This window comes from Bombina bombina, chromosome 5 (assembly GCF_027579735.1).
Source record: "Bombina bombina isolate aBomBom1 chromosome 5, aBomBom1.pri, whole genome shotgun sequence".
In the NCBI taxonomy this organism is placed as follows: domain Eukaryota; kingdom Metazoa; phylum Chordata; class Amphibia; order Anura; family Bombinatoridae; genus Bombina; species Bombina bombina.
The window spans coordinates 757176249-757203748 of NC_069503.1; the positions used below are offsets into that span (position 1 = coordinate 757176249).

The following is a 27500-nucleotide window of genomic DNA, read 5'->3' on the forward strand; positions in this document are numbered from 1 at the left end:
GGAGCTAGACAGTTATTGGTTACTACACAAATTTGTCTCTTGTAATTGGCTCACAAGATGTATTCAGCTAGCTCCCAGTAGTGCATTGCTGCTTTGGAGCTGTCTTTAACTATACTTTAATCCCTATGCAGTGGTGAAACAGATAGTTACATGCAAGCAATAGTGCAAAATAAAATATAATAACATATGAGCATTTTTTTCTGCCCTTTTAAGTCCCTATAAGTCCATGCCACTAGATAAAGAATATTTGTCGGTAGGTATGATTGCAGATGTATAGATTAGAAATGTTTGCCAATCTCTATAAAACCGTATAAAACATACCTGGTGCTTTTTCAACAAAAATGACTTTGGAATCTTGATGAAAATTATGTCCAGACAAAATAATTTTCTTCCCGCCAATCACTGGAAAGCTATCAATACTCTGTTTCTCCACCAGTGGTAATTCCTGAGCTGATCGTTGAGCTGTAGAAGAAATATATACACATGCTTATTACATAAACATAATTGACTGGGTAAGTATAGACTAAATATAAATTTATACACCTCAATAATATAAAGATATATATATATATATATATATATATATACACATAAGGTTTTATTTTATGATTATCTTCAAAACACCAAATTGATGACAACCCTGCTTCCTCTAATCATTGCATGCCTCATGAGCTGGATGCCAAAAGGGGGACACAACAATTGGAGGAAGCCGGATTCGTCATCGATCTGCCCCAGTGTTTCCCAACCGCGGTCCTCAAGTACCCCCAACAGTCCTGGTTTTCATTATAGCTGAACTAGAGCACAGGTGAAATAATCAGTTGATGGATGAAAGCAGGTTGGTTACTGATCAGCTGGTTACTCCACTTGTGCACTGGTTCAGCTATAATGAAAACCAGGCCTGTTGGGGGTACTTGAGGACTGAGGTTGGGAAACACTGTGCTAAAGAAAGCAGGAGCTGCGTGTGGAGAATTGGCTTTGTGTTTACCATAACGTAAAGATAAGTATTTTAAAAAATAAGCTTCATTGTAAAGTTTAATGAATGAAAGTGCACCTGTTTTTAATATTATTTTTAGTTACCGGGCACTTATTCATTAAACTTTACAATCACTTTAAATACTGACTATAAAAGAAATGAGAACTCAGTTATACAGTTAGGCAGGGAGAGTAATTGAAGTGAGGAATATTAATTTCTTTTTTTAGTTAAGAGGTGGTGTAGATAAGAAGCATGGGGTGATTTTTTTTATTTTTGATGAAGGAAGATATGAGGAAGGTTCGAATTAGGAAGGGGAAGATCAAGATGTATTAGTCCTTATATTCTAATTTTGTGTTTTGATTATGAATATGTACTATTTTCCTCCTCTGAAATTGTGCTCTGATTTGTTAAATTATATAGAATATAGTGTTCAAAGTTTAAATTGAATGCATTATGAGTTGTATTATCTCTTATTTCTCTGTTCTTCTTTTTGGGAAATGAATACAAAGAACGAAAAATTAAAACTTTTATGGTTTAGACAGAGCATGCAATTTTAAGACACCTTTAAAATGTTCTTCTAGTATCAAAATTATCAAAAATGTATCAAAAATCAAAAATCTTTGTTGACTTGGTATCCTTTGTTGAAAAACATTAATATTTAGGCTCAAGAGCAGAAATGCAGTACTGAGAATTAACTGGTGATTGGTGGCTACTAGGCCTTTGCATGCGAATCATTCATTGAATTCCAGATCTTAGTGTGTTTCACTTTTACAAGAATAAATGCGACTCCGAAAAGAGCCGCATGCCGCAAGCAGACACCTTATTCTGTCTTTGGATCATAATGAATTATCTGAATGCACAGTCCTAGTAGTTACATGCATTTTCCTCCTGTCATTGGCTTACCAAATGTGTTCTATTAGGTCCCAGTAGTGCATTGCTCCTCTGGAGTTGTTTTAAATATGTATTTAATTATTTGTCAGGGGTAAAACACATAGTAATATGAAAGTAATAGAGCAATAATAAATTGCATTTTTGTCTCTTTAACTTTATATATAAAGTTCTAACACAAAAACAATAACATTTTTAAGGCTAAATATGAAACAACTAAAGTTATTTTAAATGAAGTAAAAAACGTTTACTAGACTTTGTATTACACACAACACTCAATTAGATATTAATATGGAGGGAAAATGTTGTTCAAAGCTTAGTTATTACGTACAACACTCAATTGGATTTGATGCCACTTGTAGAGTTATAGTTCTCCCATTGGCTTGTGGAATGTGGACACGGAACACCAGGCGAACTCTTGTGTTCTTTCTTCCTATATCAGTTTCTCCTTTTCGAAGCTCGATATCTGAATTACGGAGTTTTAATATTCCAGCACAATCAATACTGTTAAAAGACAAATAGTAAAATGGAAGATCAAACAAGAGCATACAGTATGTATTCTACCAAAGTACACTGCTATGCCCCTTTATCATTAATATGCTAACATATGAAACATAGATAGGGGATCTGGAGGTTCGCCAACATCCATGGGATGGAAGAAATGGCTGTGACTTAGAAGACCAGTAAATACTAACAGCACATTGTGTAACACAGCAGATTTAAATTCACACTGGTAACAATATAAAACCCATTCCCCCTTTTCACTTTTTTGTTTCTCATCTTTGTATGCATTACCTCAACTCTCCCATTCACCAAAGCTTCCTTTGTCTATCTATTTTCATCCAATTTTACCTTTTTTTTGTTACTTTCTCATTTCCCATGTTCCCCAAATTACAACTTTATTTCACTTTCTCTATCTCATCTTTATCTTTCTTCCTCTTTTATCTTTGCTCTGGGACAAGGGGTCCCCAGAAAGCAAATCTATCTCTACAGTAAAAACATGACTTGCAGGACTAATTATATATATAAAGGTAACGAAACTTGCACTCGCTGGTCTTTCTTACCATCCTTTTATTGTGACGTTTCATAGACAAAGTATCCCCTTCCTCAGACCTCAGGCCCTCAGGGGATACTTTGTCTCCGAAACGTCACAATAAAAGAGTGGTTTTTAAGAAAGACCAGTGAGTGCAAGTTTCATTACTAGGCATATTGAATTGGAAGTGAGAGTGCTCTTCTATGGGACTGTATATATATATATATATATATATATATATATATATATATCTATATATATATATATATCTATATATATATTTTGCAGACAGGTGTCTCTGTACACACTGAGTTATAACATTTTTTAACTCCTATTTTTGTACTACGATGTCTTTTAAAACTTGGATTACATTAAAATCTTTCACTTTTTAAGAGGAGGTGTCTTTGGACTGTTTTTGCGCTATACCTTAATTTCTTTGGATTTTTATATATATATATATATATATATATATATATATATATATGTATATATATATATATATATATATATATATATATATATATATATATATATATTGTAAAGCTTCAGCACAAAGCAAAACAGGCTAAAAATGACATATTTTAACTTTATGTAAACTATATGTTTTTCTTTGTGACAAAGACACAGAAACTTTGAACAATAGTTCAATGCCCATCTGAAATGTAAATAGGTCCATATATGCATATAACTAATTACCGAACAATATGCTAAATACTGTACATTTAAGGGACAGTACACTGTAAAACTGTTTTTATATGAATGTATTTTCAATGACTTGTTATACATAAAATGTATGAGAAATTAAATTTTCAGGTTTATTTGTGTATATGAAGTAGCTGGGTTTGTGCTTTTAAACCACAGCCTATTACAATGGGTTGAGCTTCAGGCAATATCAGATCTCATTATGTTATCCCTTTGTGTACACACACTTGCTTCCTTATCTTATATTTGTCTAGAAAACCAAAGAAAAAAGCTCACCAATTTATGCCCTAAATTAGTGAGCTTTTTTCTTATAATATATGTTTATTTATTAGCATTATTGCACTATTTTAGATTTCTTTTACAGGTTGGATATAGGGATTGAACCCAGGGTTTACCGGACATTCCCTCACCCACCACACTGTATGGATTTTTTTGAGGACACTTAAGGAAGATTTATCCACTATCACACATCTTTTTTTGGAACTTTTTATCACGAACTTTTTATCACTAACTTTACCACGGACACATATCTGCTTAATTTTTTAATTTTTGGCTTGTTTACATTTTTTGGTTTTTCATTCATTTTTTTCTTCATTTTTTCTTTAAACCAGCTTTGAACACTTCCACATCGTTTAGTTTTAAGGGAGTACCCCTATTATCACATATTGTCACTGCATTTTTTGTACACTACACACTGTGTGCAGGGGATATTATTCCCATTTCCAGCTAAAATTGTCCAACTATCATTTTATTATTTTCTTTTATCAATTGTATGTTATTGCATTATGTAATTTGCGTATATTGTACCATGGATCCATGTTTTTAACCCAATGTATTTTAATTATATCAATATTGTATTAAATTTGTATTAATCCTAATCAAGATTACAATATATTTTTTGAGACACCTTAGAACGTCTCCTATTCACCCACTTATCCAGTTATACCTATACAAGTTTTAACTATTTATCAAGTTATCAGTAAGCATGATCAGTTGTATTCACTTCCTCTGCCTATGTTAGGCGCTCCTAGGTCTCTCTTACTATTAAATGCACAACAATACTAGTATATTACATTGCTTTTTTATTATACTTTTTTTAAAAAAATCATATATATATATATTTATTTACTCTCTTGTGCAGCTTAATCATATGCTTGCAAAAGCACTGCACTTTAGAATACAAGCTCCAATAAGTGTCATGACATTAACCGAGTACTGAGGCTGAAGTGGAAGATATTTACAGCTCTGTAACTGAGACGTGCTTTATAAAAGGCAACAGCCGCACGGGCTGAAACACTAGAACTAAACGCAATCAGTTGTCAAAAATATTTTAAGGTTTATTAAGATAGTAAAATGAGGAGAGGTTACTTCAAAAGCGTTTTAAAGGGCTGATTGGGAAAAGCTGGAATATTTATGGGATTTACGTAACAAAATTAGCACATATTGAAATCCCTAATGGGCAGAGGTGCAGGAAAGTGGCTGGTAGGCAGGTGGTTTGAGCTTACATGGCTTTCATATTATTCTCAGACAGGAGAGGGATTTCCAGGACTTTGGTGTTGGAGATGATTGTTTCATGGCTTGTGGTGGAAACGGTCTTGCCGGTGATACGATGGACTTGATAGAAGGCATGGGGTCGCAGCAGGCGATCGTCTGCCGTGCCGATAAACAGCTGGATGGTGAGAGGCTCGCTTTCTAAGTACCCATGTAGCTGGCAAGAGAACAGAAGGTTTAGTTAGAAGAATCATACATGTGAAACTGCTTGGAAACAATTAAATCCTTTATGACGGGGGCTACAATTTTAAAAAGAAGGAAAATGAAGAAAAAACTAATTCCAGGACAGGTGCTGAGTGTTAGGCCGTATTTTTGCCCAGCAATATTGGTGTAATAAAAAAGGTGTAAGTCTGAAAAATATCTCATTATTTCAGTGACCTGAGGCAGGCAAGCAATATTTCATATTTATATACCGAAGCTGTAATCATTTAGAAACTATAGGGTGTCTCCACCTCCTGCATAAATGCACAATGTGGGCTGACATGGCTTAGTAATATTTATTAAGCTGTATTCTTAGTGTAAACCTAAAGGGCATCTAACGAGCTACATAAAAACATGAAGTTTACTTCTATTTAAACAACATTATTCAATTGTATCTTCTTTTCCTCTTATTTGCAATTAAACATAATGCATTCACAAGGTATGATCAGATAGATTACATTGTGTGCATTTTCTTCAGATTCTGTGCTTTGCAGTTCCAAAAGGAATATGATTCTGTTTCATACCAAGCGCCACATGCACAAGCAATCATTTAGGGGCTAAGGGTACAACTTGTTTCCTATTTAGAAGCACCCAGGATCCTCAGAATAAAACAGAAGCTTTTTTTTTTTGTATTTAGAAATGAATTGATCTTTGAAAAAGCTAATAATGTACAGTTTTTAGTTAACACATGCTTTCATAATGTTGCTTTTTTTACTATAGGAACTGCCAATGGAACCTTTTATGATATTTTCATAAATAAGACAAGGTATTTATGTTTAAAAAGCATAAAAATGGAAAATTAAAATTGGCAGAGCACTTTATTCATATATTCTTAGAAAAGCAATCTTCCATGCCCGAGTGAAAAGAGTGAAAAGGAATCCCTTTACCTCTCTGTCAGTCATCTACCACCCACCCATGTCCCACCACCAGACTTGCCCTGCCTATACTCACATTTTTTTGTATTACAGTAATTGGTATTTATCTTTCAGCACTTTACCCTCATTGTTGCTATAAGTTAACCCCCCCCCCCCCACACACACACACAATTTTACCCTCTTTTGGCTGTCAGTAACACACAGTTCAGTAATTGTACCCTCTATATAGCTGTTAGTAACATAAGGTATATAGGAGGCTGTTTAAATGCCATAAACTTTAGCCTTTATTGATATCCTTGGTGAGCAATGTAAGAAACAGACCCATAATACCCTACATGTTATGTTTGAGAAAAGGGATTATCAAAAAAGCAAGCCCATACAATGTCCTGATTGATCTCCCACTCAACAATTGTGTCAGGCAGATATTAATAGTGGAGGCTGTTTTATACAACCAATCTTACCAGCAATAACTCACATGCCCAATGTGAAGGATAGGTGCTGACAAATATTCCCTGCCCTGACTTTAAAAATTGGTTAATAAAAGGGACAGATAATATCAGTGGAAGCTTCCATAGGGTCTATTGCAGCCCAGGTGCCCAATGTTGACATAGAAAGGGCACATGCTTAATATACACATCCAGAACAATAAAACCCATTAAATTAGTGTAAAATGTAAATAGTATTACTAGGTGCTTCCCAGAGGGGCAGAAACACCTGGCAGTACTGCGGTATATATTCACTAATAATAACAATAATAATGTCAGTGCCCAATGCAAGGCGAGTAGGGCATGTGCCCCATGTCATGTGCATACAATAATATAATAATAACTAAGGATACTAGTAAGTACTGCTACATATCACCTGCCTGTAAAACCCCACGTGCCCAGCATGACAGAGCACGACGGAGGATTCTAAACAATCTGCAGGATATACCTTTCATAGCCAATGATACCCCATATGCACAAACCATATACCACTCTTACACATTGTTGTAGATGCTGTGCAGCTATGTCTAAGCCTTCTCGCTTCACTGCTAAGCAGGTAATCTCCTAGTAATGGCAGTAATAAGGGAACTGTGCTATATGTTGTACCAAAAATAAATCCACACCCCCTATTCACAATTCACATTATGGGTCCCTCTATATAGTGTGTGGTCAATAAAATAATGGGAAATTTTGTAACTAGATACTTGCTTTAAGGTTATAAAACATTAACTATGTATTTATTTTGTCTACATTGATATTATGGTTGGCAATTTTTTATTTTCTGCCCCCCTCCCTCCATAAAAAATCCTGTGGACACTCATGGATTTAACATTATTATGCAACAGCACATATGCAAAATAGAAAACAACAAGCCTTTCAAATTAACATGTAGCATTGAAATTTCAATCTGCAGATTTAAAAAAATAATACATTTATAAAACAATAACGTTTTTCAAGTGAAGTTGTGTTGTCCTATCAAGAGACAAAAAAACTGAATCTGTTTATTCAAATCCCCATTTTTAATTGCTCAGCACAGTTTTGAAAAGAGACCTTTCTCTGGGTTTTTTTTTTATTAAAAACAATACAAAAGGGTAGCTATTCACCTACACCTGGAGCTTGTGGGCCCGTGTTCCTGGCGAGTCTTCAGATTCGCCAAAAACAGCAGTTATGAAGCAGCGGTCTTAAGACCTCTGCTCCATAACCTGTCCACCTGCTCTGAGCAGGCGGACAGTCATCGCCAGAATTCAACCCGATCGAGTACGATCGGATTAATTGACACCCCCCTGCTGGCGGCCAATTGGCCGTGAGTCTGCAGGGGCGGCGTTGCACCAGCAGCTCTTGTGAGCTGCTGGTGCAATGCTGAATACGGAGAGCGTATTGCTCGCCGTATTCAGCGAAGTCTGGCAGACCTGATCCGCACTGTCGGATCAGGTCAGCAAGACCTTTGATAATTCGGCCTCAGAGAATATAATTTAAAAAAGTTTCCAATTTACTTCTATTATCAAATTTGCTTCCTTCTCATGATATTCTTTGTTGAACAGATACATAGGTAGGTAGTGTGCACGTGCATGACAAGAAATAGTGCTGCAATCTAGTGCTCTTGATTATGTATAACATTGTTGAAAAACTACTGCCATATAGTGCTGCAGACAGGTGCACACTTCTGAGCTTACATCCTTGCTTTTCAACAAAGGATAACAAGAAAACTAAGACAATTTGATAACCAAAGTAAAATGGAAAGTTGTTTAAAATATTGTGCTCTATCTGAATCCTCAAAGAAAAAAAAGGGCTTTATGTCCCTTTAAAGGGATATTGTTTTTAAATATTTCTGTCATGTGTACAAAAAAAGAGCAGCATTTAAACATGTGCAAAATATTTTTTGACTGAAAAAATGTTAGACAAAACCATATCTGATACTGCAGTATTATCTGTGTACTTCATCTAACGCTCACCAACAGTTACAAACAAGTTCTACAGTTCGATTTGTGGAGTGGGATACAACCAGCATGACAAGAAACTTCTGCTTATTCAAGACAGGACTGTGCATATTAAAATATATAGTATAGATATATATATACAGTATAGATATATTATTATTAATACAAATAACAATAGAATTGAAAGTCCCTTTAAATATAGATTGGGGTGTACTAAATTACTTGGCAGCTTTTGTTTGCCAATATATGTATAATTTTATCTGTAAGATCTGATCATTGATGGTTAATACTGGACATAGGCATTCACGCTAGAGACGTGGTACTGCAAGTTTAACTGTATACAGACATCTCCATATACCTTGCTTGGAAATAAACTAGTTTGCATATTGTAAAATGTATGGATGGGGATGTATTAAATAATGGCTGTGTCACTAGTGCATCTTTGTTCCTAATTCTGGTGAAGAATAGAAGCAGTTCTCTAGCAGCAGAGAAGAATGTGCTCCTCTCGCTGAATGTGTTCATTTGCATCTCCCTGAAGGCAAATCTTTCTCTGCTTTGACACACAGGTCTCCAACCATTTAAGGAGATGAATAACTACAAACAGCCTCTTCTATTGAGATTTAACATGGTACAGAGGGAAGAGATTACATGAACAAATCTTGTAAAAGGCCATGAACCACAGTTCTCATTAAGGGTATTTATAATGACCCTGTAATGTTTCATCTGCAAGTCAATGAAGCTGGAGAGAGACCTGCTCTGTGTTTAGTCTACGTGTATAATTTGTTCTCTTTTACTTTAAGGTCTGGAATCTAACCAAACTTTTTTTTTTCTGAAGAGGACAACATTGCACTCATTATGGATTATTTAACAGAGTATATTTTTTATCAATGAATCTCTACGTACATGTAACATTGCAATAAAATGAGAAAAACATTACTATATGTTATCTGTTCCCGATAACATGAGTATATGAAACTGCATCATAAAAAAATACAAAGTTGTTGTCAAAACTGATTTCTAGCGTTGTTTTTTTAAAAGCAACTTCTCTGCCTGTCCAAGAAAACAATAATCTGTAAGCGTGAACTATGAACAAATACTTTCTAATGCTCAAGCAACGATACTATAAAAAGAAAAGTAACCATTATTACTAAATTGTGTGTGCCCCTGATGGCACAGTCAGTGACACATTACTCCACTTCTTTTGGTGTTAAGGTGTTAACTATCTTGTTGCCACAGCTCACTGTATTTTACTTTCCTGTTTATATGTCAAAACCAAAATGTAAAAAAAAAATTAAACTCTATAATCTCATGTTTAACCCCTGTTAAAGTCAGCTCCGAAGCAGAAATTCACTTCTGGGAGCTTGATGAAAACACCTGGTGAACCAATGACAAGAGGCATATGTGTGTAGACACTAATCAACAGCTCCCAATATTGAAAGATATTTACATATTCTTATTCAACTAAGGATACGCAGAGGACAAAGTACATTTGAAAATAGAAGTGAATGTAAAAGTTTATTAAAATTAAATGCTCTCTCTAAATCATCCAAGTTTATTTTTTACTTTCCTATCTCTTTTAACCCTTTGAGTGCTAATGACGGCTCTGAGCCGTCACAGAGTTTCTCACTCTGGTGCTAATGACGGCTCTGAGCCGTCATGAGCACTCTCCCACCTTGAGGGAGATCTGGGGGCTCCTTACTGCTCCTACCCCGGCGATCGTGCCTGTAGAGTGACAGGCATCGCCGGGGCTTCACGTGATGTGCGGTGACGTCACGCGCAATTACGTGATGACGTCACCACGCAACTTTATTTATACTTAACAATGTTAAGTATAGGAGGAGGGGGCATGCTTCTTAGAAGCCTGTATCTCAGGCATCTAAGCAGCTACAGACCCCCAAGATCCATTGTTGGAAAGGTAATCGCCTAACCTTTCCAACAGTGTAAATCTTGGGGCTCTGTAAAAAAAAAAAGTAAAAAAAATATGTTTTAAAATATTTCAAAAATAATAATAATAAAAAAAATATTAGCACCCAGGTGGGAAATGGCTTAGCAGCCAAAGGGTTAATAAATATAAGTTAAAGGTCATATTAAAGGAACAGTATACCCTAAAATGTTCTCCCCTTTTAATGGACAGTCTAGTCCAAAATAAACTTCCATGATTCAGATAGAGAATGTAATTTTTTAAAAAAATCCAATTTACTTTTATCACCAATTTTGCTTTGTTCTATTGGTATTCTTAGTTGAAAGCTAAACCTAGGAGGTTCATATGCTAATTTCTAAGCCCTTGAAGGCCATCTCTTCTCTCAGGGCATTTTGACAGTTTTCACCACTAGAGGGTGTTAGTTCATGTGTGTCATATAGATAACACTGTGCTCATGAACGTGGAGTTCCAGTGAGCCAGCTCTGATTGGGTAAAATGGATGTCTGTCAAAAGAACTGAAAAAGGGGGAAGTTTGCAGAGGCTTAGACACAAAATAATCACAGAGGTAAAAAGTGTATTTACATAACTGGGTTGGTTATGAAAAATTAGGGAATGGGTTATAAAGGGATTATCTATCCTTTTAAACAATAAAAATTCTGGTGTAGACTGTCCCTTTAAGTTGTTTCCAATGTTTCATTTTACCTGTTGGAGTGCATTCAATTGTTTACAAATAGCTCCTTTTAATTTATTTCAGCATTGCAAATAGCTGATTTTGCTTGTAGTATCCCTACCTATACTGAAGGTTTCTATACCTAACTGTTGGCTTAAGAAAAGCTGTATAAACATAGCCAGGAGAAGAAATTACACTCCCAGTAGGAGGTAGAAGAGATAAGCAAGAAAATGTTAATTTTCAATTCCAGTTCTTTCAAAGTATTGGATTTTGGTTTACAGAAAGAGATAATACAGGTGAAACTCGAAAAATGAGAATATTGTGCAAAAGTTCATTTATTTCACTAATGCAACTTAAAAGGTGAAACTAATATATGAGATAGACTCATTACATGCAAAGCAAGATAGTTCAAGTCGTGATTTGTCATAATTGTGATGATTATGACTTACAGCTCATGAAAACCCCAAATCCACAATCTCAGAAAATTACAATATTGTGAAAAGGTGCAATATTCTAGGCTCAAAGTGTCCCACTCTAATCAGATAATTAATCCATAACACCTGCAAAGGGTTCCTGCGCCTTTAAATGGTCTCTCAGTCTGGTTCAGTAGGGATCACAATCATGGTAAAGACTGCTGACCTGACAGTTGTGCAGAAAACCATCATTGACACCCTCCATAAGGAGGGGAATCCTCAAATTGTAATTGCAAAAGAAGTTGGATGTTCCCAAAGTGCTGTATCAAAGCACATTAATAGAAAGTTATGTGGAAGGGAAATGTGTGGAAGAAAAAGGTGCACAAGCAGCAGGGATGACCGCAGCCTGGAGAGGATTGTCAGGAAAAGGTCATTCAAAAGTGTTGGGGACTTTCACAAGGAGTGGACTGAGGCTGGAGTCAGTGCATCAAGAGCCACCACACACAGACGGATCCATGGGCTTCAAATGTCGTATTCCTCTTGTCAAGCCACTCCTGAACAACAAACAACGTCAGAAGCGTCTTACCTGGGCTAAAGAAAAACAGAACTGGTCTGTTGCTCAGTGGTCCAAAGTCCTCTTTTCTGATGAGAGCAAATTTTGCATCTAATTTGGAAACCAAGGACCCAGAGTATGGAGGAAGAATGGAGAGGCACATACTGCAAGATGCTTGAAGTCCAGTGTGAAGTTTCCACAGTCTGTGTTGATTTGGGGAGCCATGTCATCTGCTGGTGTTGGTCCACTGTGCTTCATTAAGTCCAGGGTCAACGCAACCGTCTACCAGGAGATTTTGGAGCGCTTTATGCTTCCTTCCGCAGACGAGCTCTATGGGGATGCTGACTTCATTTTCCAGCAGGACTTGGCACCTGCCCACACTGCCAAAAGCACCAAAACCTGGTTCAATGACTGTGGGATTACTGTGCTTGATTGGCCAGCAAACTCGCCTGACCTGAACCCCATAGAGAATCTATGGGGCATTGCCAAGAGAAAGATGAGAGACATGAGACCAAACAATGCAGAAGAGATGAAGGCCGCTATTGAAGCATCCTGGTCTTCCATAACACCTCAGCAGTGCCACAGGTTGATAGCTTCCATGCCACGCCGCATTGAGGCAGTAATTGCTGCAAAAGGGGCCCAAACCAAGTACTGAGTACATACAGTATGCATGCTTATACTTTTCAGAGGTCCGATATTTTTCTATGTACAATCCTTGTTTTATTGATAGACCTAAATCACCAGTTTCTCATTAATTTTATACTCTGCAGCTGGTATAACAAGTCATTGGAAACAAAGTAAGGTAAAAACAGTTTTACAGTTACAACATATCTCCCAGCACTGCAAAGTTTGTATCTGTATACACATCTCACATCAATTAGTTTATACATTTTTCTTCTATATATGTTGTATGAGGTCAATAATAATATATATCACTTGCCTTTGAACTTGGTTGAACTGACCTTTAAACTATCTTCCACCATATAAAAATGCAGCAAAACTAAACAATTTTTCAGGCACAATAGATGCCCATATTTTTGTCAGATTCATCAACAAACCCACCCAGTTTCCTTTTGTATATTTGCATTGTAGTATGTCTTCTAATGAGACCTCCACAAACAATGGTTTCTTATTAAAACGTTAGCTTACTAGTGAGTACACAGATTGAGAGGAGTACTGAATACTGCGGGTACAAAGCATCTATTTTTCAAATGTATGCGCATCTCAAACAGCTTGAACCTGCCACTGTTTTGGACGTTAGATTTTGTGAGGAGGCTTTTAAGAATGAAAACAAGATGACATGTTGGTTATATGATTTGTTTATGCAATGTCCCCTGTTACATTTTCCCTTCTGGAATGCTGGTACTTTTATTTTTTTGGTTTCACAAGATAACAGCTTGAATGATGATTCTCCCCTAACTGCAAGCCGTATTCATGGCTGCCAGATTATTAATGATATCATTCATGCTTCCAAACAAGTAGCAAAGCAGGGACAAAAGCCAAATAACGCACAAGAGTGAACGCACACTACTTGACTGAATCACTGAACAGAATCAGCCTTAATGATTTCTTGCTGCCACGCTATTGTTCAGGACCAGAACATCCTACAGCGATGGCTATGAAGTTGCTATAAAGTGGTAAAAGGCATTAAAAGGATATGAATATATTGAATAAATCACTGAGGAGGCATTGAAGAGAAATACATATATCACAATATCATAAAATACAAAATAAAATGTTTTTTTTTTTTTAATATTTCTTTGCACACTAAGGACCTGATTCACTAAACCTTTCTGGTCTGATCTGGTGAGATACTCTGACTGTATTATGAGGCTCCTCAGGCAGTGTTTTAGTGGCAATTTTTACCGTGGGACCTGCATATCTCATTAAGGGGAGTTATACCAATATGATTTATGTGAAAGAGACACTTACTTTACAACATAATGCTCAGTAAAATAAGCTGACAATTTCTCTCCATGCAAGCAAGTTTTTGAGAATTGGGCCCTTAGGTCCTGAAGATTAGAAACTCTCTGGTGTGGAGAGAAATCACACAAAACCTTCGGGGGCTTTTTTTGACCATTATATTGCAAGATATATGTCTCTCCTTCACATCTAGCTCTTACATAGCAAGATAAACAGCTACAATTTCCTTTCTACAATTCTTTGAGGGACCTGACAGTACTGGCAAGACTTCTCGGATAATCTCAGAAAGCAGAGAGCTTTAGATCATCGGACCCAAAGTGACATCACTAAAGTCCCACTCTCATGAGGCAAGACACTAAGTTAAAAGAACATAAAAGTAAAAAAATAAAATGCTCTAATGTGTTAGAGCATTTATTATAGCACTACTGCTTGTTTAACCCCTGCAGTTAAATAAAGTCTGCTCCAGAACAGCAATGCATTATTGGTTAACTTGCTGTTTCTAGTGAGACAAGGATCAGAGGAATATTGTGTAGCCACCAATCACCAGCCAGTTCCCAGTAGAGCATTGCTGCCCTGAGCTAGCTATCTTTTCTAAAAAAGGATTCCAAGAGACAAAGTAAATTTGATAGCAGAAGAAAATAGAAAAGTCTTTTAAAATCACATACTCTGAAAGTTTATTTTGCCCTTTGTGTCCCTTAAAAAAGTTATAGATGTTAAGCTATTTAAAGGACCATATACATGATGAAAAGACAATGCAAAAGCACTTAGTTTAAACTTCAAATTAGTAGTTTTTTATGACAAATTTCAAAGTTATGTCTATTTCCACTCCTTCTGTAACATGTGACAGCCATCAGCCAATCACAAATTCATATACGTATATTCTGTGAATTCTTGCACATGCTCAGTAGGAGCTGGTACCTCAAAAAGTGTAAATATAAAAAGACGGTGCACATTTTGGTAATGGAAGTAAATCGGAAAGTTGTTTTAAAATTGTATGCTCTCTCTGAATCATAAAAGTTTAATTTTGACTTGTGTCCCTTTAAATGAGTGTTTTTAAAACCACATTTATGCACACATGTATGAAACTGACAGGCTCAAAAGCACAATACCAACAGCTATACTGAGAGCCGGGGGCCAAGCCTCCACAAGCATAACAAGTAAGCATTGTTTTTTTTAATTTAAAAACGCCAGCAACATTGTAGTTAACATTTATATACTATTTTTTTAATCTCAGATGTCGGCAGTAGAGGCAGAAACTGCCTTTTGCCTTCACGCATTTGTTTTCAATTATTTTGTATCTTGTATACCTCCCAAAATTATTATTTTTTTCTTTATAATAAGATTGTAACCTCTTTATTTTTCTAGTAATGATTAATCATGTCTTTCATACAAATTGAACTTCCTGATAATACTTTTAGAAGCAAACAGCCCCTAATGCCAAGATGTAAAATTAGGAATCAAAGCCAGATGTTTGTTACAGCCAGACATATAAAAATGTATCACTTGCCTCATTTTGTATACCCAGTATTTGGCAGGTACGCTAAAAATAATGGTATGTCTGGTTGATTGCTGAGCCAACTATACAGCAACATTGCTTCTTAAAGTCTGTATGCATTAATCTCAGAGGTCAGCTGCATGTGTTATGATGTATGGATTTCATATGGATCCTTTTTATTTGTAACCAAAATAAACCAACTAAGTGATAAAATCTGTATACCCTTTTTGCAAAAGACATCTGTTCTTTGTTCATTTTACTTTATTGTAAGTGATTTTTTACATGCACACACAAAAATAGTTCACACCTCTTCAAAATATATGATGTGTTACCGTGTAAGGGTGCCTGTCTGCATGATAGGGGTTACCAAAAGACGGCATACAAAATAAAAAGTATTTCAAATTAAAGTGGTACCAAGAGTGTGTGCTTGGGTGTATGCGTATGACTATTATATGTTAAAGCAGAACAATAGTAATCACTGAATGAGATCACTCATAAAACATAATTACGCATTGTAAAAACTAAGGGCTAGATTACAAGTGGAGCATTAAATTATCGTGTGTCCGCAAACGAGCAAATTATCTCGGTAGCAAATAGCGCTCAGAAAATTAACCAGAGGGCATTATAGTTTTTTGCCTTTATATTGCGGTCTATGGGAACTGTGTTATATCAGTAAATATATATGTATATCAGCATATACATATATATTTATATTTGCTGCCCATCGCTGCGTAACTTACCTCCTTCGCTGTGGCTAGGTTCTGATGCCGTCTATGACAGCATCAGAACGAGGTTCCTATTGGAGCCTATGGAAGCGTACTGTTGTGAGCGCAATGCTTCCCAGCTCACACTCACATTGCTGTTAACTTGTAATACCTGCGCAAATTAGCATGCGCTGGTATTACACAGTGAAGCAAACGTATCGCTTTATGAAAATGATATTTAGCACTCCACTTGTAATCTGGCCCTCAATAAGTTATACATCCATTATGTATTTTCCTCATTTTACTGTTATTTAAAGGGACATTATACACTGTAATATAAAATATTTAATTGTGTTTAATAAAATAAACCTTATCAATATAATGTTATTATGTTTTTTTCCCATTTTCCGGTACGTTAACTGTGATTTTGGGCTTCCTAATTCCATAATGTCAGTACTGCTATATTGTAACTAGATTTAAAAGCCTATTCTTCCCATCTCATATCCCTTATGAGGGCCACTTAGTAACAGTTATAAATGAGCTATTCCACAAAATTAGGGACAAGATATATGACAGGGTTAGGCTCTGACATAAATTACAGGAAAAGGGGGCAAATAAATAAGGAAAGTGTATTGCAAAGTTTCTTTACTGGCCATAAGCAAGTATTTTATATTACAATCTCAAAGTGTTTATCATCCTTTTAATGATAACTGAAATTCTAGCTATTATACTATGTGTTTAACAAAACAGTGCTACTTTAAATTTTCACTTTTCATAACAAGTTATCTAAATCTGACTTTAAAGTGTATGCAAGTGTAGTAATTAATAAAAATGAAAACATATTTTGGGACCATAGCAAGAGTGGCCCATCTGCAGTGTGTGTTGCAGTTACATTATTTTAGCAATATGATTTGAGTAAGCATACAGAGAAAAGGTTATGCTGTGCTGCATATACTTGTTATCTTTGTCAGTTACTTATCAAATCTTGCCATCTATAAAACTGGATAAACTAGATGTTTAAAAGATAAATGGTGACTACTTGCTTGATAGTTTCTTGTGAGAGAGGAAGGAAGAGTGGGAGACAAAGCGTGACATGGTTAAACTGACCGAGTTTTAGTGCAATAACTGAGTTGCAAAGCAGGTAGCTTACATATCCTAAAAATCGTAGTCTGTTCACTGGAGAACACTCTAGTAACTTCTGCACTAATGCATCAGAAAATATCTAATATAATAAACTTGTATAATTTAGACAGATCATGCAGCTTAAAATAAACTTTCTAATTTAGGGGCACACTTTCTGAGGCACCAGCAACAACTAAGCATGTGCAAGAGCTCACAGTATGTACATATGAGTCTGTGATTGGCTGATGGCTGTCACATGATACAAGAGATGTAGAAAGGATTCTTTGAAACTTGTAAAAATAAAAAAAATAAAAATCTACTGCTCATTTGAAGTGTGTCATTGTTTTTTATTACATGTGAGTTAAATGTGCATTTCTTCTGTATTTAATAGTTCTTTAAGTCATTTGTGAGAATTAGATCACTGAAAAATGATTGTAATTCTTAATGATTCCAAACTACTGCCACTTCTGGACAAATGGCCTAGATTCTCTAAGTAAAAACAGGCTGCTCCAGTGAAGCAAAGACGTGGAAAAACGCAATCTGTCAAGGATACACCTTGTCACACTGTGTTAGATGTATTATCTACAAAGTTTACTAGAACATATCTACATGCTCCTTACTTAAAGGGACAGCTTACTTTAAAATGTTTATTGTTTAAAAAGATAGATAATCCCTTTATTACCCATTCCCCAGTTTTGCATAACCAACATGGTTATATTGATATATGTTTTACCTCTGTGATAACCTTGTATCTAAGCCTCTGTAGACTGCTCCCTTATCTCAGTTCTTTTGACAGATTTGTACAGTATTTTAGCCAATTAGTGCTGACTCACAACTCCACGAAAGTAAGCACAATATTATCTATATGGCACACATAAACTAGCACTGTCTAGCTGTGAAAAACTGTCAAAATGCACTTTAAAGGGACAGTATACACTCATTTTCATATAACTGCATGTAATAGACACTACTATAAAGAATAAGATGCACAGATACTGATATAAAAATCCAGTATAAAACTGTCTAAAAACTTACTTAGAAGCTCTCAGTTTAGCTCTGTTGAAAAGGCAGTTGGAAAGCCCACTGCAAGTGGCAAATAAGACACTCCCCCCTCCCCCTTCTTTTGCATATGAAAAGACCCTTTACACAAACAGGAGCAAGCAAAAACGTAGAAATTAGCATATGAGCCTACCTAGGTTTAGCTTTCAACAAAAAATATCAAAAGAACAGAGCAAATTTGTTGATAAGAGTAAATTGGAAAGTTGTTTCAAATTGCATGCCCTATCTGAATCATAAAAAGTTTACTTGTGACTAGACTGTCCTTTAAAGGCAAACATCTGTTACTCTTAGATTAATAAAGAAAAAAATGGGACTGAATAACCGCATGGAAATTGGCTCATAAATGTCATGCTTTAAGGACCAGAACATTCAAAATGAATTAAATAATTTATTTAAAAGGGACGCAGAAGTCAAAATTAAACTTTTATGATTCAGATAGTGTATACAATTAAACAAAACTATTACAAATGTTATTCATTATAAAAATGTGAACTTTTTTTTTTTAAAGCAAACTTTCTAAGGGAACCAGTTCCTTCTGAGCATGTGCAAGAGTGCCCAATATATATGTTTTGTGATAGGCTGATGGCTGTCACATTATATAAGGAACTTGTTGGCGCTCTACAAATACCTGATAATAATAATAATAATAATAATAATAATAATAATAAAGGGAAAACGGAATTAACTTTGAAATTCTCCAGAAAAAAAATCTACTCATTTGAAATTCAAAGGACTATTTTATTGTCCTTATATTATGTATTTGTCAAATATGCAGTTTAGAATATTGAAAACTTGTTCAAATTATATGTGATATTATATAACGTATTTACCATTTTAAAATGATTTCGAAAATCTGTTTGAGACACTCTCCTCAGTGTAATAACAGGGAGGCTTTATAGATGACAGAGCAAGAATATGTTGTTGCATTCCACTGTGACTTGTGAAAAACTTTAACCATGCGCAAAGAATGTATTGTCCAACCCCGAAGTTGGCACGGCAAGACCTGTTTGTCATAGCAAAGAATAGGAAAGTAATTGTTTATATTTAAATCGGCTTTTCTACATACAGTAATAGAAAATAAAATGTAAAGTGAGGTAAATTTAATAACCTGAAGTACATTAAAGTACTCAATGAAATCAGAGACTAAATAACTCTAGACTTTGAGTTTTATATTTTATTAATCACACTGTGTACAGGAAAACAGCCAGTCGGGGTTAAAAAGATGGTTCCTAGCCACAAGTCCCTTTATTTCTTTCCTTTCTGCCCTAATAAACTCTATTCCCCATCCCCTCACAAAAGCATCTTTATCATTACATTTTTCTAGCCTCTTGAATGTGTTTTACTGTACCTTTCCTGGCTATGCTACCTTGTGAGCACCTGGTATACACAAAAACTATTGTTGCTACCACACCATGTGACCAAAATGAACCAAACTTTCACAGAATGTGCATCTGAATGATACTAGAAAATGATGCTTCACTGTTAAAATTACCAGACATAAAAGAGGCGGGGCTAATTGTTAAGCCCTGGAAAACGTATCTCCCAGCGGGATCTGAAACAAAGGGGGAGAGCAAGGGACCGTATGTAATTGGCTTTTGCATGTTTACATTTTACAGCTTGTACTGTATAAAAATGCTGTGTATTCACCATTAAATAAGTTACTATCTACTGCACTAAGGGCTCGATGATATATTCTTCGCCAGCTCAAACCATCTTTTTCTCAATGACACTTGCAGGGCTGCCCCGGTGCAATGATCGTAAAAAAGGGGCAGTCCCTGTGAGTTGCGAGATGTCTCCTATTAAAAGTAATGGAGCTCGCTGGATAGGGAAACTTTGCTCCTTAGTGTGAAGTTAGCAGGGAGCAGGGAGAGCACTGTAAAATTAAAATCCTGCAGCCAATATAACTCACATTACGCTGCTTTCTGCTTATAGCATCTTTCATTTGCCTATATTTTAGTATGCCTTTGTTTTTCTATTGGGGTTATAAGTATTTGCATTGTTTTGACAAAAGTTTGCCACCTTTTAGTTGATGAGAAAAACTGTGATATCTGCAGTGCGAAAATCTTTATAGAATTACGCTGGGATTAGTGAGACATTTTCATATACACCCATGGAACGCCCATGTTCAGCCCATTTTACGAAAAAACAACAATTACGCTTTGCATTTTGTATTTATAAATTCATATTTCTGTGTGATTTTTGCACGTCCAGTGTACTACAATTACGATTTACACTGTGCATATTTAATTTGATTTATTCTTGTGTAAATTACATACTAATTTCAATTTTTTGTTAACATACGATTTTTGGTGAAGAATTTTGTTATGATTTTTGATGCACCTTAACAATACAATTTTTTTCCTGCTTATTTTTGTGTGAATGGTTCAAATATTTGTTTTGTTTAATGTTTAAAATATGAATTTTGTTGTGCACATTTCATATGAAAATGCAGCATACGCCCCTTAGTGAGACACCCTGTTTTCAGGGTAAAAAATGGCTTTAGATCATTCCACCAGGAAAATAGAAAGACTGGCGAGCATTCATTAATAATCTTGCCAAACCAAAGAGCTTTCAATCATCGAGCCTTAAGCCTTGTCTGGTGTTTGTATGGAAGAGAAGAGCTTCTTTCACACAGAACTTAATCACTGTGGATAAGACGAGTAGCTGAGTACCACTCCCAAAAACAGGACCACTGGTCCCTGGAGGTCTCTGGTGGCACTTGGAGAAGGATGTGCAGCACGGCAGAACCTCATCTCAGGGTACAAGCTCCCAGGTCACATCACATATACATTACAAATTATTAAATACAAATAAAATGAAGCTCTCATTAATATTCTTATAAATGGAAATCAGAATTGTCATCTTTTAAACTTTAAATACAGCAAATGCTCTTAAATGAGCTACAGAACTTTCAGCGTTATTTTTCTTTTTTGATTCCCATAAAATATATTGCAGTTCTGACAAAGATCACAGTAGCAGCTTGTTTTCAAATAAAGTTTAATTAATCTCAAACATGGCAGACACAATGTATTTAGGGAGGTTATCTATGGATACACTTGGGATTTTCAATATATAAAGGATACACTATTAAAATAAAAACATTTTTAAAAAAAAGAGAATAACTGAAAACATCTCATCCATTTTTAACCCATATGAGTAATTTAATTTACAAGTAGTAGTAAGATCATATAAGAAGCTGCTTTATACATAATATTAATTAAAATATTCAGAATTTCTTCTAAAATCTGTGAGTGTAAGCACATGAATATACTGCTTGAAAATAGATCTCATACACATTTAGGAAAATAAGCAGTGCTAAAATGAAAAAGTAAAAAACAGACATAATGAAATATTACATTTCATATTCGGTCCAATGAAATAATCTGCTTAAATTTTTTTTTTCACTCTAAATATGTGTGAATGTATTATTTGGCAAGTGATAGCCATATGAATATTGCAATAACCTGTATGGAATTGCTGATAAAAATGTGCCAGTCGTTTATGATTGAGCTATAAAATGTCTGCTTTGTGGTATGTTTGCCTGGCTGTATTATATGTAATTATTGTATCCTGGCTCCCAGATGTGTGTTAATGTCTTTTAAGCACCTTAGATATATTATGGGAGCATATGGACAAGAGACACGGGCCTGTTTCAATTAACTTGTGATATTATATGAACATTCCAAGTTTGAATAACTTTATAATACTTGTTTAGAACCTTTAAAGTTTGCATTTTGCTATTTTGAATGTGTTTAACTTATATCAAATGCTAATGTGCGTGTAATAAACATTCATATGTTACATATTGATCATTTGAATGTTACAACCTATATTGAAAGCATTGAGAGTCCAAAATAATCCACATTCCATTGACATGTAACATTTGATTGTTGATTATATTGACCAGACATGCTAAATGGGAAAATATATCAATGGATCGAAGGAAAAATATTGAAAATAACAAAATTACCATATGGTGGAAACTTTATAGCATATTGATGCTACCCAAATATTTAGTGGGACAAAAGTAATCTCCAAGCGATTGTGTCATTTTATTATTTTTAATACCACCAACAGCTACCATGAGGTACACTGTCTGCTATATTTGTATTGTTACTAATTATATTAGAGCTGGGTAGGCCAATGCCTGTTTGAGACAAACTAGGATCAAAACTGGGAAATCAACTGAAGCTGACATATACAATGGCTGTTTCATACCTCTTGAAGGGACATAAAACACTAATTTTCTCTTTAATGATTTAGATAGAACATACAATTTTAAACAACTTTCCTATTTACTTCTATTGTCATTTTTTTTTAATTTTCTTGTTGAAAAGAAGGGATGTAAGCTCAGGAGTGTGCATGTTTGCAGCACTATATGACAGCAGTTTTGCAACAATGTTATACATTATCACAGATGTAGTGCTTCAGGCATGTGCACACTACCTATCTAGGTATCTCTTTTACAAAGAGTAATATGAGAACAAAGCAAATTTGATAATAGAAATAAAATTGGAAACTTTTTTCAAATTGTATTCTCTATCTGAATCATAAAATTGGGTTTCATGTCCCTTTAAGGTTACATTACCCCTCTGTACAGTGTTTAAGGAAATAATAATTTGCATGTGTGAGATTAACCTATTGTTGTAGTTCAAATTCATCCTGATAACTGCTAAACAATATGAATTAAATTTGTATATAAGCATGGTGGGTATACTGGGCATCTTTTAAATAAAATTAAATAATTTAAAAGTATTTATTTTCAATTATTTCCAATCATTGATTAAGAAAGCACTGTTTTTTTTCTTTGGCGAGATTTACATCAGAAATCAAGAAGAACAGTGCATGAAATTAGTTTCTAGTAGAAGAAAGGGGCCGCAATTGATCTCATCTTCTAGAACAGGAGTTTAACAGTTCTCACACTAAAAATCATGAGACCGCTAAGTGACAAGATTTCCTTCATTGCAATAATGCAGCCTCAAAAATTACAGGAAAACTTACTGTAGATTAGAAGATGGTGATATTGATATTGTAAATCACAATTATTAAAACACAATTTTTTGCACTTTCTATATTTTTTTTTTAAAACCTGTGCAAAAGACCTTAGACCACAATAAACAAGACAGAATGACAAATGATGAAATCCCGGTAACTGATTCCATTTCAAATCCCATTTATGAGTATTGTAATTGACAAATCCCAACAATGTGAATGTGAATTAGAAACAAATGATTACAGAATGCAATTGCCGCATACCATTTCTAGATGGTGCAGTTGTTATTTTTATTTTCTCCTGCAGATCTTGGTAGCGGTACGAGATATCACAAATTAAATACATATTTATATAAGTTTCTGTACAAAACACCACAGACTATACAATAGTGATGAATCTAGACAATATATAAAATTACACTTCTAAAATGGCGTCTGTGGCCATTTCAGAGCATCTGACACATCTGCAAAAACAAGAAGCATCTTGGAATAATTGCTAATATGTCAATAACTCTTTATCAAGTGCCTTTAGTTGTCAAATTTGATAAAATGGTCTTTAAAAACCTGTTGAAAAGCATACAGAAAATAGATCATTATTGCTAAGATCCTTTTGGTTCCCAGTTAAAGGGATATGAAACTCAAACATTTTCTTTTGTGACTCAGACAAAGCGTACAAGTTTAAAAACGTTTCCAATTTACATGTATTATCAAATTTGCTTAATTTCTATGGTATTCTTTGTTGAAGAGATGCCTAGTCGGGAGCACTAGATGGCAGGAAATAGTGTTACTATCTAGTGCTCTTGCAAATGGATAACATTCTTGCAAAACTGCTGCCATATAGTGCTTCAGACACGTGCACACTCCTGAGCTTACATCCCTGCTTTTCAACAAAAGATACCAAGAGATTGAAGACAATTTGCTAATAGAAGTAAATTAGAAAGTTGCATGCTCTATGTGAATTATGAAAGAAAAATAGGGCTTTTTTCTGTGAACCAAAAATACATTCTCAGCTACGATAAACAGCCGGAAACCATGATTGTTACTGTCCAAAAATGAAAGGTGACACCAAAACCTCCCCACAAAAAGGCCTGACAGACTATAACCGACCACCTCTATGTTTGCTTTAGAATGTCCCTTTAAGTAATAATTCTAGTCTGACTTAGGCATATTCAGTAATTAGTTTATTTTCTGGGATCCTGGGATCAGTATATTCTGCAGTATATTATTGATAGCATACATATACAATGCATGATCATTACAAAGTTCCTTCACTAAAATGTTTGAGTTTAATAAACATTCAGAACATATTAAAATAAATATTGATAGACTTTAATAAAAACGTAGTTATCATTACCAGCTTTAAAGTTCACAGATGCAATGAGATCTATGCAATAGTCGTTGAAAAACGAATATTAATTAATAAGAAAACCTCATATATAAAAATACTTCCTATGCTGCATATACAAGTCAGCTATCATTTAACTATCCCTTATGCGTATAAATTGTAAAAAAACTTATAAATGTTTCTAGATGTTTTATTTTTCTTAATTATATTATAAGCTATTTTGGGCACATTTCTGTGAAAGAAATATTCAGTTTTTGACCTCATAAATCAAAACTAAGTATATTATTAATTAATTGTTGCAATAATATTTTGTGTTTGCTATGGCTAAAATCTGGCAATTGCATAACTGTGGGCTTTCTACACTAAAAGCATAAAACTATTTTGAGACTATGACTAAACTTCATTTGTTTTTCATTTTATTTGCCCAAAAAGCTACTTTTCTTTTAGCAAATTTCATCAGATTATGGCTCAGTACATTTCCTGTTCTATTCAAACCTCAAAGCATGTGTAAGATACACTTGTGCTGTTCTGCCCACGCAGAAACACGCAGAATTTACAATCTTGCTAAAGCATGTACCATGCGTTCTTTTTGTTTTCATAAAAAAAATATAACAATAATGTTACTTCAACAGAAGAGGTGTTTTGTGGATACTTTTTAAATAAATAAGAGTATTTGTTCCAAAGATTTTCTCCAGTATCCAAGCTAATCAGCAGGGATTATTTTTGCAAGTTTATTTAATACGTCCCTGCAAGCATTACTTTTACATCATTTTACAAATCTACATTTTTTTTCCACCACAATACAACCTATGTGTAAATTTGTAAGATAAGCCAAAATGTTTCATATTATCATATGAGCAGAAGCATTTTTACCCTGCAGCGAGAGCTAAGGCACAGCTGATGCAGCAGAGACATACAAGGCATGTTTAGAAAAAAAAAAATAGAAGTTAGCAGGTCTCAAAGTGGTGAAAACAGATAGGGTAGAAGAATTACATTTTGGCATAAAAAAAGTTGACCCCCATGCTAAATATGAAGGTTTCATGGAGTTTGTTAAGGAACCTTTTTTTCTATTGTATTCTTACCTTTATTTTTGTTTGTTTGTGTAATCCCCCTGTACTTCGTTTACCTGAGCATTAAAAGAAGAGTGACCATATGCCGCTTTAAAAAGGGACACATATGAAAAATACATATGTCAGGGTTCTTAAAATTGAACATTATTCAAAACATTTCTTTAAACAGCCCTGACATATGTATTTTTCATATGTGTCCCTTTTTAAAGGGGCAATATGGTCACCTTAAAAGACATTACTTTGCAAATTCAGGTTATCTGGCACCCTTGATTTTTGTGGTTGCACCCCTAAAACCACCACTGATGGCAAGGAATGTTATTTTTTATTCAGGGGGCCCAGCCTCAGTGAGACATGAGTCACTACCCAGGAGGCCTATGAGTGCAATAACTTTTGCTCTAAAAGTTGATACAGCTAATATTTGTTTCTGATTTTATAAATGTCATTTTTTTTTTAAATCAAATTTGATCAGGCACAATTATAATGGAAGCAGAAAAACTCCATAGTAAAAAAAAACAAAAAAAAATAGCTATTAGCAAATACATAGTCCTAACAAATTAGAGCATTTACAATACAATGTCCCTTTAGACTGGCAGTAAAGTCAAAATGAAACTTTCACTGCATAGATACTTGTACATGAAATATATATATATATATAACTTTCTTGATTACTTCTATTTTTAAATGTGCTTCATTGGGCTCAGGAGCGTGCATGTGTCTGCAGCAGTGTTTACAACATAATTCCTAGGAGTGTTATACATTGTTGCAAACACTGTTGTCATGGACCGCTAAAGATACGTGCGCAATCCTGAGCCTACCTAGATTTACACTTTTGTAACCTGATAATAAAAATAAATAGATTTTTTTACAATGAATATTCTATTTAAAGCATGATATTTTCAATTTGACTTTTCCTGTCCCTTTAATATTAATTACAGCTAAAATTAGTATTTGTAATAGATATGACTGTTTTTTTTTTACATCAAACACTTCATGGGCAATTATTTTAATGACAGCAGTCAGATCTTTGATCTTGAGATTTATCTTTTCAGCCATTGGTGTATATTGCTTGGAAATATGTTTCTCTGTTCCATTGACTCCCCCGTGGAGCATAATGTATTTTTTTTTCATTTCTAGCCAAAATAAAGATTGTGTCCTGTCATTAATAACATGCTTACCTGCACAATAGGATGACCTCCCGTAGAGGCCTTTACAGCACCTCGACTTCCTTCCGTCTCATAATGAGCTCTGTGATGCGATTTGGGCTGCACCTCAATCCGAAGTTCATAAGGTCCTGACTGGGACGGCAAATGCCAATCAAGGGCAGGCAGAGAGGGGCTATAATGGAAAAGAACAGCTATTAAATATTAACTCAAAGTATATTATCCCACACCATGGGAATTTGGCACTATTAGTTTAGAGACCACGATTAGCAGTTCATCCTTCATTATCTACATTTAAATTTTTTATCAATCGATCTTATGCTATGACATAAGTAATTTAGAAGTCCTTGAAGCTGCCAAAACCTCTCTATGCTTTATGAAGATGAATCGCTGCTCGAATCGCTGATGCTCCAAGCTGCTATCAGAAT

The 27500-nt window shown here is 34.8% G+C and overlaps 1 protein-coding gene across 9 annotated transcripts in view; it reads right to left on the bottom strand.

Moving 5' to 3' along the window:
- The window catches only part of NFATC1 (nuclear factor of activated T cells 1), a 351303-nt gene that overhangs the window by 272078 nt on the left and 51725 nt on the right, over positions 1-27500 (bottom strand). For all 9 annotated transcript variants that reach the window (XM_053714840.1, XM_053714839.1, XM_053714836.1 and 6 more), the window contains exons 3-6: positions 27088-27247; positions 5102-5304; positions 2193-2365; positions 322-462 (exon numbers count right to left, since the gene is read on the bottom strand). In XM_053714840.1, the coding sequence (XP_053570815.1) occupies positions 322-462; positions 2193-2365; positions 5102-5304; positions 27088-27247 (677 nt within the window). The remainder of the gene's footprint in view (positions 1-321; positions 463-2192; positions 2366-5101; positions 5305-27087; positions 27248-27500) is intronic.